We start from the raw sequence: 13,655 nt of genomic DNA on the forward strand, positions 1-13,655 counted from the left end.
CTTGCCCACCGTGGCGCTAGGCCGCTTGGCCTCATCCCAGCAGGAAATCAGGCCTCGCGGCGCTTTCGCTTTCTTTTATTGATTCTTTTTCTCAAAGCCTTTTCGCCTAAAATGCCCCAGCATTTCACACCTGGGCACAATCTGCCTTGTCAGCTTGTTTCAGAAGCGGCTGACTCTGGAGAGGGGACCATCTGAGGCTTACTATGTTTGGGAGCGAAGAAGTTATTCTTTGGCCAAATGTTCATAGTTTCTGCTGTGGGTCGCACGATCACCCCCACTATGTTAAAAGTGGAGAAACCGAGGCACCGGGCGGTGAAATGACTTGCACAAGGCCACATAGGAAATCTGTGGCAGAGCTGGGCCTAGAACCCAGGCATCCTGGGGCCGTAGTAATAATAATAATCCCTGTCCCCCAGGCCAGAGTTCAAAGCGATAGTGAGTCTGATTCACATGTTTTATGAGCTTTACGGTGGTTTAGTATAATGGAGAACCAGGTTCTGATTGCGTTTACACTGGTGTGACTCCGGAGTCAGTCCCTTTGAGTGACTCCGGAGTCATGCCGGAATAGCTCAGCTCAGCACCTCGAGTGGAGTGTTAAAGGCTATGTCGTTCCATGGATTCCAAAATCTAAAAAATAATCACCAACTACAGTGCTTTTCACCTAGGTCTCTCCTGACTGGTCCATGGAGAAAGCTGGGGTGAGAGGAGGCGGAGTGAAGTAGTCCCTCGCCCAATCAAACCGGGCTGGATGGTCACACGCATTAAAGCTTTGTCCAATCAGGTGGATGGGAAGGGCTCCTGATGGTTCCAGCGGTGGGATCCCGGAAGGATCAAGTGGGGGTTGGCTGTCTCCCACCTCCCACATCATCTCCCCCTTCCCTGCTCCCTACTCCGGGCTCTCCTGGTTGCAGACGGCTCCTGTTTCCCACCGCTGGATTAAGGCGTTTTTCTGGCGAAGGCTCCGAGGGCTTTTCTGCACCTGTGGCAGGGACGGAAGAGGGTTAGCGACCGAGGAGAACCAAGGCAGAAGACACATGGCAGAAGAGGAGAGGCCTTTCCCAGACAAAAGGGGCAGCCAACCCTCAGTCTTCCCCTGCAAGGGGAGGATGACAGGGACCGGGGCACCAGGAGAGGGGATGGCGGTTGCGTGTGATCACGTGTGCCCTGGCATGTCTGTGGTGCATGTTGCGTGACCGGGGGAGGGGCAGGCGGGTGTCGGAGTAAGTGTGGGTTTGTGCGTGTCCGTGTTCCGGGCAGGAGTGTCGCAGTGTTCCAGTGGGGAGTCGTGCACGTCAGGACGTGGCTGCCAGGGGGACCACGCGTGTCCGTGCGCCGTGCCCACACGGCGGTGCTGCGTCTTGTCTGCCTGTGTGCGACAGAGCCCAAAGCAGCCAGGGGCCCGCGGCCGTTAGGGCAGGGTCGCCCGACAGCTGGGCTCTTGCGTGTACCTGCATGTTGGAACATGTGTCTGTGGCCAGGCAGGTGCCGTGTCCCGTGCACCTCCGTGGGCTCTTGCCTGTGGTACCGCCTTCACACGTGTCCCACACGCGTGTTGATGCCTGTCCTTGGCCGGCTGAGTTCACCACAGGCGCAGGGCCCGGCCTGGCAGAGACTGGGACAATGGGGCAAGGGGTGGGGGTTGGGGGGCAGTTACCTGGTGCAGCCCGTTCTCCTGGGGGCTCTCGGCCGAGGCTGGCGGAGGCCAGGTCACTTCGAGCTTCCCGCAGGACGGCCGCTCTGCAAGGAGGACAGAGGGTCAGACTCTGTGGGCTCCCTCTATGCCAGCCTGAGCAATGGGGCTCCCGGCCCCCAGCCCTGCACCCCCCCCACCCCGGAAACACTGCCGGCTCCCACGAGACTCAGCCTCAGTTTCCCTCTGCCCCTCCTCACGCCCAGGGTAAGGACAGGACCGAGCCGAAACCTGGGGTTGGCGCTGGCCCAGGCTTGGGCAGATGCTGCCTCTAGGCAGGCTGGCCTAGGACACCAGACCCAAATTCAGGACCCCTGGGCCTCTCACTAACACATGTCCGCCCTCCCTGCCTCAGTTTCCCCTCCCGCTTTAGCCTGAGCCCCACGGGGCAGGGCCTGTCTCCCGTTGGGTGTCTGCATGGTGCCTGGCACACTGGGGCCCTGATCCGGATGGGGGGAGGAGATTGGGCTCCACTGGCAGCCCCCGGGACAAGGGGGCCCCAGCTGCAGTTTAGGGGGGTCCGTGCAGCCCCCCAGCACAATGGGGGGAGGGGCTGAACTTGGCTGTGGCTTCTGCAGGCTCTTGGACAATTCAGCTCCAGGCCCCGACTTCCAGAAATAAACCGAACTGCGCCCCCCACATAAACCCCAGGTTCCCGGCAGATCCCCACCAGCTCCTCCCCCTGCCGAGCGGTTTCCCTTCCGTTCTGCCAAAGGTCGGCCCCTGCCCTGCCTCCCTCCCAGGAGCGGCTCCGGCGCCTCGCCCCGTCCCCACGCAGCCACCGCCCGCTGGGTACACACGGCGCAGCCCTGGCAGGGCCCAGCCTCCGGCGTGGCAGGGGGGGCTGGATCCTGGCTCCCTTTGCCTGGGGGAGCCCCTTCACCCTGCCTGGGAAGGCCGAGCTGCACAGAGGTGCCCCCCCCACGCCATGGGGCGCTGGAACCAGTTGGGGGGGCGGCTGAGAGCCACTGAACCAAACTGCAGCCCCCGTTTCTAACGCCAGCCCCGGCAAGCCAGGGGTGCGGCAACCCCCCCGATCCAGCACCAATGGACCCGCCGGGACGGACCAGGCCGGGTGCACTCCCAGCTGTGCGGCTGAGACGGGGCAGGGGGAGAAAGGCCCCACCCCCTGCGTGGGATGCACCTGCCTCTCCACTGCCCCCCGGGGCCCTCAGCCTCCTGGACCCCCGGATCCTCCCTGTGCCCCCCATGCTACCTCCCGCATCACCAGCCTCTTCCAAACCGCGCCCGCCCCCGGCACGGACAGAGGGGTCGTGCCCCCGGGTGACGACCTGCGTCAGCCCCCCAGGAGCAACGGGGGGAAATCTGGGTGCTTGTTACCCCCCCAACCAGCCCCTCCACTGGCCCACGGCGACACCCCCGGGGCACAAAGGGATCCCAATGCCCCTCCCCATCTGCGGTGGCTGCTTCCCTGCCAGGGCCCCGGGCTTGGCACGTGTAGCGGGCCCACCCGGTTTGTCTTGGACTGGCGCAGCAGCCCTGTCGGCCCCCTCCCCAAATCAGCTGACGAGCTGCTGTTAGACCCGGGCAGGGCTGGGCCAGGGCGGGAGGCCACATGCACCCCGTGGGGACAGCTCCCTGCCCTACTGCCTCTCCCCAGTGCCCCTCAGTGTCATTCGGGGCATGTTACAGAAGGGGAAACTGAGGCACAGGGAGTCATAGCAGAGGACAGCTGGGCATAGGACCCAGGAGTCCTGGCTCTCGGGCCTCCATTCTCACCTGTTCCTGCCTGGAGCCACACAGGGAGCCCAGGCTTCCTGCGTCCCAGCCCCCCAGTTCTTGGCACCGAGTCAGGCCCAGGGAAAGAACCCAGGAGTCCCTGGGCGGCGTTCCCTGTGAGCTGAGCCGCCCAGTCGCCCAGGAGAGATTCAGGGGCCACCCAGCTGATTGGCAGAGCGCCCACTGCCGGCAGCCTGTGTTTCTCCTGGCGGCGCACAGAACAAAATTCATTCCACACATCAATGGAAAAACTCAGAGGGAACGCTGGTCCTAGGCCACTGCTCTGACCCCTCACCGACGCTGCCGCCCTCCATCCGCCCCCCTTGTTGTGCTGACCCCAGCGCGCCCCCTTACCTGGCCGGCGGGGGGGCGGCTCCTCCTCCTCGGCCGCCCCCGGGGCACCCCAGGGCAGGGCCGAGCCGTAGAGGTTGTGCCGAAGGCGCTGCAGCTCCTGCTCTCTCTCCTGGGCCTCTTGCACCTCCAGCTCCAGCCGGGCCTGGGGGCTGCGGGAGCGCAGGCGGAAGGGGCTGGCCTGGCCTGAGGGGCTCCGCTCCGGGGGGGCCTGCCCGGGACTGGGGCGCAGCAAGGTGCCGGGCTCCAGGATGATCACATGGGCCCGGCCGTTGGCCTCGGCGAAGGCCGGTCCCCGGGGGCCCCGGTCCGGGGGCGTCTCCGCGCTGGTGCCGCGGCAGAGCCGGGCCGGCTTCCTGGGAGAGGGCGGCTCCGGGCTGGGCTGCTGCTCGAACATCAGCTTCTTCTCCTGCAGCTCCTGGGGGGTGCCCCGGTCGTAGGCCCCCCGCACCTTGCCCTGCTGCACCAGGGCGTCCTCCCGGAGCCGCTCCCGCTGGATCTCCCGCTGCATCTGCGCCCCGGCCCACTGGCGCTCCTTCTCCTTGGGCAGCTGGGCGGGCAGCTGGGCCTGGCTCAGGATGGGCTTCATCCGCAGCTCCACGAACTCCTGGCCGCCCCGCGGGCTGGCCAGGCCCCGCTGCCGCCGCAGGCTCTCCTCCCGCTCCTGGTGCAGGCGGATCTCCCGCTCTACAGGGGTCTCTCCGCCCGGCTGCGGGGCCTCCGGGGGGGCTGCCGGAGGGGCTCCGCTCTCGCCGGAGGGGCTGCCGTTCTCCATGCAGCCCCCGCGCTGCGCCGAGGCCGCTCCGGGATCCGTGGCCCCCGCGGGGTCCCCGGCACTGGTTGGCATGCCGGCTGGGTCTGTGCCCCTGGCGGGGTCGCTGGGACCGGCCAGCTCCTCGCCGGGCAGATCCGTAGCCCCAGCTGCCTCGCGCGCACCGGCCGGATCTTCGGGCCCAGTCGGATCCCTGAGATCAGCTGGGACTTCGGCACCAGCTGGACCTGCAGCACTGCCCAGATCTTCGGCACCGTCTGGGCCCCTGGCACCGTCTGGTTCTCGGGCACCGTCTGGTTCTCGGGCACCGTTTGGGTCTCTGATACTGTCTGAGTCCCTGGCACCGTCTGGTTCTCGGGCACCGTCTGGTTCTCGGGCACGGTCTGGTTCTCGGGCACCGTCTTCCTGGGCAGCGTCTGGTTCTCGGGCACCGTTTGGGTCTCTGATACTGTCTGAGTCCCTGGCACCGTCTGGTTCTCGGGCACCGTCTGGTTCTCGGGCACCGTCTGGTTCTCGGGCACCGTCTGGGTCCCTGGCAGCGTCTGGCTCTTGGGCACCGTCTGGTTCTCGGGCACCGTCTGGTTCTCGGGCACCGTCTTCCTGGGCAGCGTCTGGTTCTCGGGCACCGTCTGGGTCCCTGGCAGCGTCTGGCTCTTGGGCACCGTCTGGTTTCCTGCCACCGTCTGGGTCCCTGGCACTGTCTCCCCCGGGCAAGCTCTCCCAGGGCCCGGCAGTGCTGGCTGGCACCTCGCTGGGCTTGGATTCCAGCACAGCCCCGGCTCCGACCTCACCCCGGGGTTTATTGTTGTCGCCCGCTCCACCTGCCGAGCAGCCGGCCGGTCCCTCCCTCGGGCCGACCCCGCCCCCCGGCTCCCAGCTGCTGTCGCACGCCAGGTGGGCAGGCCCACAGGAGTCGCCAGTTGCCACGGGAGACCTTGGCAGGGCCGCAGGCCTGGTGCCTGCTGCCCCCTGCTGGCTGCAAGGGGCGAGGTCCCCCGGCGATGGCCAGGGTCCCTCGGGCACCGGCGTGCCAGCCGGCTCTGGTGGACAGCTGGCATCCTGGCTCCCCCGGGCACCAAGGCTGCCCAGCACTGGGCCACCTTCTTCCCCCGCTGGCCGGGGTTCATTTGCCGACTCCTGCACTGGCTGCTCCGCCCAGGGCCCAGTGGCCGGCGACTCGCCCCCAGGCGGGCCGGGGGCCTTCTCCAGGCCCTGATCCGTGCCCATCGCCTCAGCGCTCTCCCAGCAGTCCTGCTCCAAGTGGGCGCTCGGCTCCGGCTCCCCGGGGGCTGGTAGGCAGATGGCGTTGGCTGCTGGAGGTGACTCAGAGACAGGGGTGGCTCTGGGGCTGCCCTCCCCCGCACAGTCCGGCTGGCCCGAGGGGTCGGCAGGCTCCCGCTGTGCCAGGGGAGTGGGGCAGGTGCCACTGTGATCGACCCGGCTGCCCTCCTGCCCTGAGGTGTCAGGGGACGGTCTGTGGTCAGGAGAACCATGGGGCTCGGGCGCCCGAGGCTCCCTCTCTTGTGTGATGAGGGGGGCAGCGTGGCCCTCCCCCGGCAGGTGCCCCTCCCCAGGGACGTCCATCCCCTCCCCATCTGGGCACAGGCCAGCAGCGGATCCAGCCTCCGACGTCATGAGGGCCAGGCAGGGACTCTCCAGCAAGACCTAGAGCAGGAAGAGATGCCAGGGTCAGGGAAGACACGGGTGCTGGGGTCCCAGCTGAGCGGAGCCTGGGAGGGGCGGTTTAAGGGGCCTGGAGAAACCCGAGACTCTCAAACTCCTCCCTGGAGTTCGGCTCCTTGGCCAGGGGATTTTCCGCTGTGCCCGGGTCACCCTGAAGAGGGAGGCGCGCCAGGCCAAGGCGCCCGCTGCTGGCGACTACCTGGCACCAACACAGCAAGGGGAGGGGGTGGCGTCCTTCTAGCGTTCATTACCCAGGCACCTGGACGGGCTAGGGCGGAGCACAGGCTCAGATCCCCATCGTGGGGGCAGAACAAGACCCTTGTGCCCATCTGCCGTAGCGTCTGGGCAGCAGGGGAGTTCTGATCACCCCCTCCCTGCCCCCACCCGCTGCCCAGCTGGGTCCCCCGTGGGCAATCGCTACGGAGCAATGCCAGGCCACCGCTTCCCCCCGCCAGCCCCCGTCTGGGTGCCCGCTCCTGGGGGGCCTAAGGGTGCGGGGACAAACAGCGACTTGCCCCGGGCAAGTGGCGGAGGCTTACGGAGCGGCACAGGCAGAGCTGTGAGCCGGACTGAGGGATATTCCTAAAATGCCCCCCCATACGCGTCAGTCTGCCCAGCCCCCATTGACCCCAGGACAGAGGATTAACTCCAGCGCCTCGCCCGATACCCCAGACGCTCGCTTACGTTTCTCTGAGTTGGGTCCCTGTTTCCCAGTGCCAGCCCCTCCCTGGCCCGAGCCGCACACCCCGGCCAGCTGCACCCGGAAGGTCCCCGGGGCCTGGAGTCCCAGCGATTTATCCCTGGCCGCTGAGCCAATGGGACACTCTCTGCTAATCTGCCAGCGCCGATCTGGTCGTCCAGCGCACCGCAGCGCCCCCGGCCCCCCCAGCGCACATGGCCACTCACCACGGGACCGCAGTAAATATTAACCCTGTGCCAGGCCGGGCTGGCATGAGAAGGGACCAGCATCCGCCGAGGCTGGGAATACACCTGCTCCCCGCAGCGCCCCCTGCTGGGAGAGGCCAGGAGCGCCCCAGCTAGCTCTCCTGCCCTGCTCCCCGCAGCGCCCCCTGCTGGGAGAGGCCAGGAGCTCCCCAGCCAGCTCTCCTGCCCTGCTCCCCGCAGCGCCCCCTGCTGGGAGAGGCCAGGAGCTCCCCAGCCAACTCTCCTGCCCTGCTCCCCGCAGCGCCCCCTGCTGGGAGAGGCCAGGAGCTCCCCAGCCAGCTCTCCTGCCCTGCTCCCCGCAGCACCCCCTGCTGGGAGAGGCCAGGAGCTCCCCAGCCAACTCTCCTGCCCTGCTCCCCGCAGCGCCCCCTGCTGGGAGAGGACAGGAGCGCCCCAGCCAGCTCTCCTGCCCTGCTCCCCTCAGTGCCCCCTGCTGGGAGAGGCCGGGAGCGCCCCAGCCAGCTCTCCTGCCCTGCTCCCTCCCCACAGTGCCCCCTGCTGGGAGAGGCCGGGAGCGCCCCAGCCAGCTCTCCTGCCCTGCTCCCCGCAGCGCCCCCTGCTGGGAGAGGCCAGGAGCTCCCCAGCCAGCTCTCCTGCCCTGCTCCCCGCAGCGCCCCCTGCTGGGAGAGGCCTGGAGCTCCCCAGCCAACTCTCATGCCCTGCTCCCCGCAGCGCCCCCTGCTGGGAGAGGCCAGGAGCTCCCCAGCCAGCTCTCCTGCCCTGCTCCCCACAGCGCCCCCTGCTGGGAGAGGCCAGGGCTGGCATAGCCCGGAATTCCCTTCATTCTCAATGCTCCTTCAGGGACTTCTAAGTAGCTGCCCAGCACTGCCAATGCCGCTGCCCAATTGAATCGCTGGCTGGTCCCCGGGGCCAGGGTCTCCCCTGCGCTAGCCTGGCTGTACAGTTCTGAGCGTGGGTTACATGTAACAAGTCGTCTGGTCTCAGCCTGGGGGGGTCCCACAGCCACTGCCTCCTGGAACATCTTTCCAAGCAGCCTCCCCTTCCCCCGCACACAGGGAGCGGTCCCAGCATTTGGGTGCTGGGCAGGTACGGGGCACATGACCCATGGATGCCACCCAGAGCCAAAAGCTGAGCGGGCGGGGGACTTTGTGGTTCCAGTGCTCAGCCAGGATGCAGGACACCTGGGTTCTATTTCTGCGTGACCCGGGATATGCCGCATAGTCGCACCGTGCCTCAGTTTCCCCATCTGTGCTGGGACAGAACAACCCTTCCTTTGCCAGCCTTGCCAAGTCAGATCATTAGCTCAGCAGGGCAGGGTCTCACTAGCGGCCGGTGTGACCCCAATCTCAGCCAGCATCTGAGTAATGCCCGGGGCCTCAATGGGACCCAGATCTCAGCTGGGGTCTGTGCAGCGCCTGGCACAGTGGGAGCCTTGATCTCAGCCTTTGGGTCAAACAAGGCTGCTGAGTCCCAGGGAGGAGAGCATAAAAGGGGAGTGGCTGACTTTGGGGTCCCCCCCGGGGAATTGGGGGTGTCCCGTATAGAATACGGGGAGCCACGACCCACATCCAGGCTACATGGTGAGCCCTCTAAGAACCCCTCAAGTTTAGTCAGCCCTGCCTTTCAGCCCCGTCCCTCCAGCTGCCCTCCCACCCCCCGGCCCTGGGGCAGGCGCCCCCTGACACTCACCTTCCACTGACTTTGGGCGCGTATGTAACCAGCAGGGCATGTGATCCAGGTGTGCGGGGTGGGAGGGGCTGGAGCTGGAGTCTTGCCCAGCCAGGCCAGGATGGAGGGGGGGGAGGGGGAGGGTATCAGCGCTAAGTACCCCCCCCCAGCTGTTTACACTGGATTAGAGGGCGCTCAAGGACTCGGCTAATTCAGATCAGGCTCAGAGGCTTTGCACAGCCCTGCTCGGCGGCCTGGCAGGGACCGGATCCGTCTGCTGAGCACAGACCAGGCAGGGCTGCCCCGGGGTTGGGGTCTGCACGGTGGCCCCCTTGTTTTGCAGGTGTTGCAATTGCTGGGGCTGGAGCAGACGGGATCGGTGTGCGGGGCCAGGGGGGCCTGCCCGTCCGTGCCGACCACGGGCGCTCGCAGCCCCCCAAGCTCAGCTGGAGCACAGACGCGGGGGCTAGAACCAGGGGCCGAGGGAGGAGGCTTTTTAAGAGGACTCCGAGGGGCTTTCAGCTCTGAGTGATTCAACCTCTGGGCGCACAAACGCACCCACCCACAGCCAGAGCCAAGTCCCCCAGCTGAGCACCCCACCCCCAATGGTGGCCAAAGCCAGGTTCTGCAGAGACAGGCACAAAACACCCTTTTCCCAGCAGGCAGGAGTGGGATATTCTGCCCCTCCCCCCGCCTTAAGCCCCCCGCCCAAAGCCTGTGGCATTTTTAACTCTTTTCATTACCCCAAATTGTTCTACCTCCAGGCCCTCCCTTGGCCAGGTGGGCTTGGGTTCTCGGGCTCCCCCACCATCCAGCGGCAGGGAGTTCCGCAGGCTCACGGCAGAAGTCAGGCAGGAGCATTCCCTGGGAGTGGCTCTGCCTCCGCTCCCTACCCTGCCACGGAAAGGGGCGCGTGGGGCGGCTTTGTCACACGCACCAGGGAACCCTGCCCCGGGGCTGAGCCTGAGCCTGGACAAAAACTTCCTTGAAGCCTAAAGAAAAGCTGAGTCCAGCGCCGGGTTTATCGGCGTCACGGCCCCCGTGGGCCTGTCCCTCCCTGCACCCCAGTGGGGGCACCTGGGCGTCCAGCCGCCCCTTTGGTGAATGAAAACGCTCTGGGAGGTTTTGGGAAGGCCTGAGGGGTGAGGGGGGGGGGGGAGTGTCATGAGGGGCCACCTGGTGGCTGTGGGTGGAAGTGGATGTGGGAGGAGCTGGCCCCATAGACCCAAGGTGGTGAGAAAACACCAGCATGTGCTGGAGGGGGACACAGGCTCTTCTCGGGGGCTGGGACCCGTGGTCCGAGCATCCCAGCCAGCCGCGAGGAGAACGGCTTTTCGGCAGCCGCGGGTACTTTGAGGGATCGGTCCCTGAGGGGACCAGGCAACACGGCTCCAGTCCTGGGGGCAGGGGGGAGTTTTGTGAAGCTAAGAGCGGCCAGGCTGGGTCAGACCCACGGCCCAACTAGCCCCGTGTCCTGTCGGCCGACACTGGCCGGAGCCAGGCGGAATGAGCAAAACAGGCTGATTGCTGTGTGATGCGTTCCCAGTCCGCCGTGGGCTTTCTGCAAGTGGAGGGCCCAGAGGTTCCCAATCGGGGGGGCCCAGAGGTTCCCAATCGGGGGGGCCCAGAGGTTCCCAATCAGGGGAGCCCAGAGGTTCCCAATCGGGGGGGCCCAGAGGTTCCCAGCCGGGGGGCCCAGAGGTTCCCAATCAGGGGGGCCCAGAGGTTCCCAATCAGGGGGTCCAGAGGTTCCCAATCAGGGGGGTCCAGAGGTTCCCAATCGGGGGGTCCAGAGGTTCCCAATCAGGGGGGCCCAGAGGTTCCCAATCGGGGGGGGCAGAGGTTCCCAGCCAGGGGTGCACAGAGATTCCCAGCCAGGGGGGGCCCAGAGGTTCCCAATCAGGGGGGGCCCAGAGGTTCCCAGGAAGCGGGCCCAGAGGTTCCCAATCGGGGGGGGGCCCAGAGGTACCCATGAAGGGGGCCAAGAGGCTCCCAGCCGGGGGGGCCCAGAGGTTCCCAATCGGGGGGGGCCCAGTGGCCTTCCAGGCTGGGCATCAACTCATCTCACAATTTGCCAAGTTTTACAGCAGGCGACATAAAATGCTCCAGGCACTTCAGCCCCAGCTACGGTTACACTGACTGGGACTTGGTTCATCCTCCTAGTCCGGCTCCCTCGGGACCTGCCTGTCCCTGACGAGGGGTTTTGTTGGACCGGGGGGGGGGGGGGGGGAGGTCATTTCTGGCTCCCCTGCTGCCAGTTCCATCCCCTGCCCAGCCCCCTCCACTGGGTTTCCTGGCTCCCCCAGCAGCCCAGCTGGGTCACGTGGGGCACTTCCCACCCCCTCTGCAGCCCAGCACACCAGCCTTATCAGCTCCCCCGCCAGTGCTCCCTGTAAGCTGGGTGCTTGGGCAGCCGCTCAGGAGAGTCCAGCACCACCCTGCCGCTTAGCAGAGCACCCTCAGCTAGCTTTATGTTCCTACTGGTGGTGCACATTCGCACGTGCCTCGGTGCACATAACAAAATTTAGTCTGCACATGGGTGGCAAAGATTAGAGGAAACGTTGTCCGACCCCCAGCCCACCTGAGTTGTGTGCCCAGCTCCCAACCTGCATTGAGCTGGGCTTCCCCCCCCCCCCCCCACCCCTGCAGCACACCAGGCTCCCGGGCCCTGGGCCAGAGAGTCCCGGTTTCTAGAGGTGGACCCTGGACACAAATTCTGTTCCAGCTGATTTATTCAGGGGCTAACGAGCGACTTGGCCATGTGGCTGTGACACACTTGGATTCGTGCGTCGGATTTGGCAGGCAAGTCGCTTTTCAGTGAGGCGACGCGTGGGGCCCACCAAACAACGCGGACTCCAGAGGGGGGGCAGTCCGGACCCGCGGGGGGCCCTGCTTTCGGGGCTCACGGGCTGTTGGGCTAGGCCATAAACCCAGTGTCTGGTTTTCAGGGCCTGGCAAAGTTCTGGACTGACACGCCCGGGGGCCTTTCGCGGGGGGGCAGGTTGCCTGGGAGGACGAGGCCTGAGAGGGGCGCGCTGGTGTCGTCGCTGGGGAAGGGTCACCCCACCCAGAGCTGGCAGCAAGTGGGACGCACACAGGAGGGGTGCCTGGGTACGTCCGTCTGGGTGTGCGTGCACGGGGGAGGGGGCGTGCACGGGGGAGGGGGCGTGCACGGGGGAGGGGGCGTGCACACACCTGCCCCTCTGTATTTCTAAGCATCTCCCAGAGCCCCGCACACAGCAGTGTGATCGGGGGCAGGCGGCATCCCAGACTAGATGGGCCCTGGAACGGGGCCACTCCCTTCTCCCAGCCAGGGGCCTGCCTCAGTTTCCCTCGGAGAGGCCCAGAACTAGGCCACATGGGGCCTTTTCCCCACCACCCACGCTCCAGCGCAGGGTGGGGTCGCGAACCGGAGTGATGCAAAACAGCCCTCCGAGTCCCCGGGGAAAATCCTTCATCCCCCACCCCCAGAAGCCCCATACGCGGCTCCGGGTCTAGGGCTCCGTCCAGCCGCTCTCCTGCCCCTGCGAACGCTCGCCTGGGTCGTCTCCTCTCGGCCTCAGACAGTGCAGCAGGAAACTCCCTCCGCAGCCCTGGCCACCCGGACTGCGGGCAGCTCAGAGCAATATTCTGGGCCCCGGGCCCCGCTCCACAAGGGTTGGGGGGCTGGGTCTCTCCCCCGGCCCTGCCTGGCGCCCTGCGCGCCTTCCTGAGAGTCCCTGCCTTCCCCGCAGGCCCCGGCAACTTCACCTGCCAGCCTCCCCCAAGCAACTCCAAGGGGGGGCGTAGCCTGGCTGGACCGCCCGAGCAGCCTCCTGGGGCTGGGGTGTCCTGCCAGGGTGGAGGGAGTCGGGGAGGAGAGGGAGGCCCCTTGACCAGCGCTTGCAGCCGCTGGTGGGGAGAGGGCTCGGGGGTGTCCTCCTCTCTGGCCCCCGCCCCAGCCCTGGGGCAGCCCCCTGCACCCCAAAATCCGTATCCCTGGCCTGGCTCCCAGCTCCACACCTCCTTCTGCACCCCAATCCGCCAGCCCAGAGCCTGCACCCTACACCCCTCCCGCACCCCAAACCCTGCATCCCGCATCCCAAACTTCCTACTGCACCCCAGTCCCCCAGCCCAGAGCCTGCACCCTGCACCCCTCCCAAACCCCAAACCCTGCCCTAGCCCAAAGCCTGCACCCCATACCCCTTCCACACCCCAACCCTGTACCCCTCCCGCACCCCACGCTCCCCCTACAACCCAACCCTCTGCCCCAACCCAGAGCCCTAACCCTGCACCCCCTTCCATGCCCCAGCTCAGCACTCGCACCCCAAACCCCCTCCCAGAGCCTTAGGCAGGTGTGCGTGGGGGGGGGGGGGACTGGACCTATTCTGGGCACCACCTAAAATGATCCAGACCTGCCGCCCCAGCGTTGCCTTGGGCAGGGTCGCCCGCGGGCGCCGGGGGTCCAGCCGAGATGACCCCATGGGCCTCCTAGCGCAGTGCCAGCAGCAAGGGGCACCCCGGTCCCCGGCAGGCTCTGGAGTGGGGTGTGGGGGGGTCTCTCTTGGACAGAGGCTGCAGACTAGCTCGGAAAGTGGTTCTCAGCCTGTCCCACGCGGGCACCCCCCCCCCCCGCAGCCCTTGTGAGCCCCCTCGCCCTGCGCCAGGCCCGGCCGGTCGTGGCAGGCCCCCCGGGGGGCTGGCAGGGTGGCCCGGCTGGACGGCGCCTCCTTGCAGCGGGGTAGGGGTCCGCGCTCCCACCGGCCGGGTGGCGGAGCAGGCAGGCGGCTGAGAGGCAGCCCAGGAATGCTGGTAAATAATTCAGCTGATAGCGGCTCTCGCCCGGACCCAGGCTCGCGGGCAGGG

At 66.8% G+C, this 13,655-nt stretch overlaps 1 protein-coding gene across 1 annotated transcript; it reads right to left on the reverse strand.

Moving 5' to 3' along the window:
* Positions 1-59: 59 nt before the first annotated feature.
* MISP3 (MISP family member 3) lies at positions 60-8,949 on the reverse strand. Its single transcript, XM_075917137.2, has 4 exons — positions 8,832-8,949; positions 3,785-6,218; positions 1,655-1,737; positions 60-979 (listed from the first exon to the last, which is right to left on the reverse strand). Exons 2-4 carry the CDS (start codon positions 6,186-6,188, stop codon positions 887-889), a joined length of 2,580 nt encoding a protein of 859 aa, XP_075773252.2. The 5' UTR covers positions 6,189-6,218; positions 8,832-8,949; the 3' UTR covers positions 60-886.
* Between the last annotated feature and the right edge of the window lie 4,706 nt (positions 8,950-13,655).

Source organism: Pelodiscus sinensis, chromosome 31 (genome assembly GCF_052426305.1).
Source record: "Pelodiscus sinensis isolate ZL-2025 chromosome 31, ASM5242630v1, whole genome shotgun sequence".
In the NCBI taxonomy this organism is placed as follows: domain Eukaryota; kingdom Metazoa; phylum Chordata; order Testudines; family Trionychidae; genus Pelodiscus; species Pelodiscus sinensis.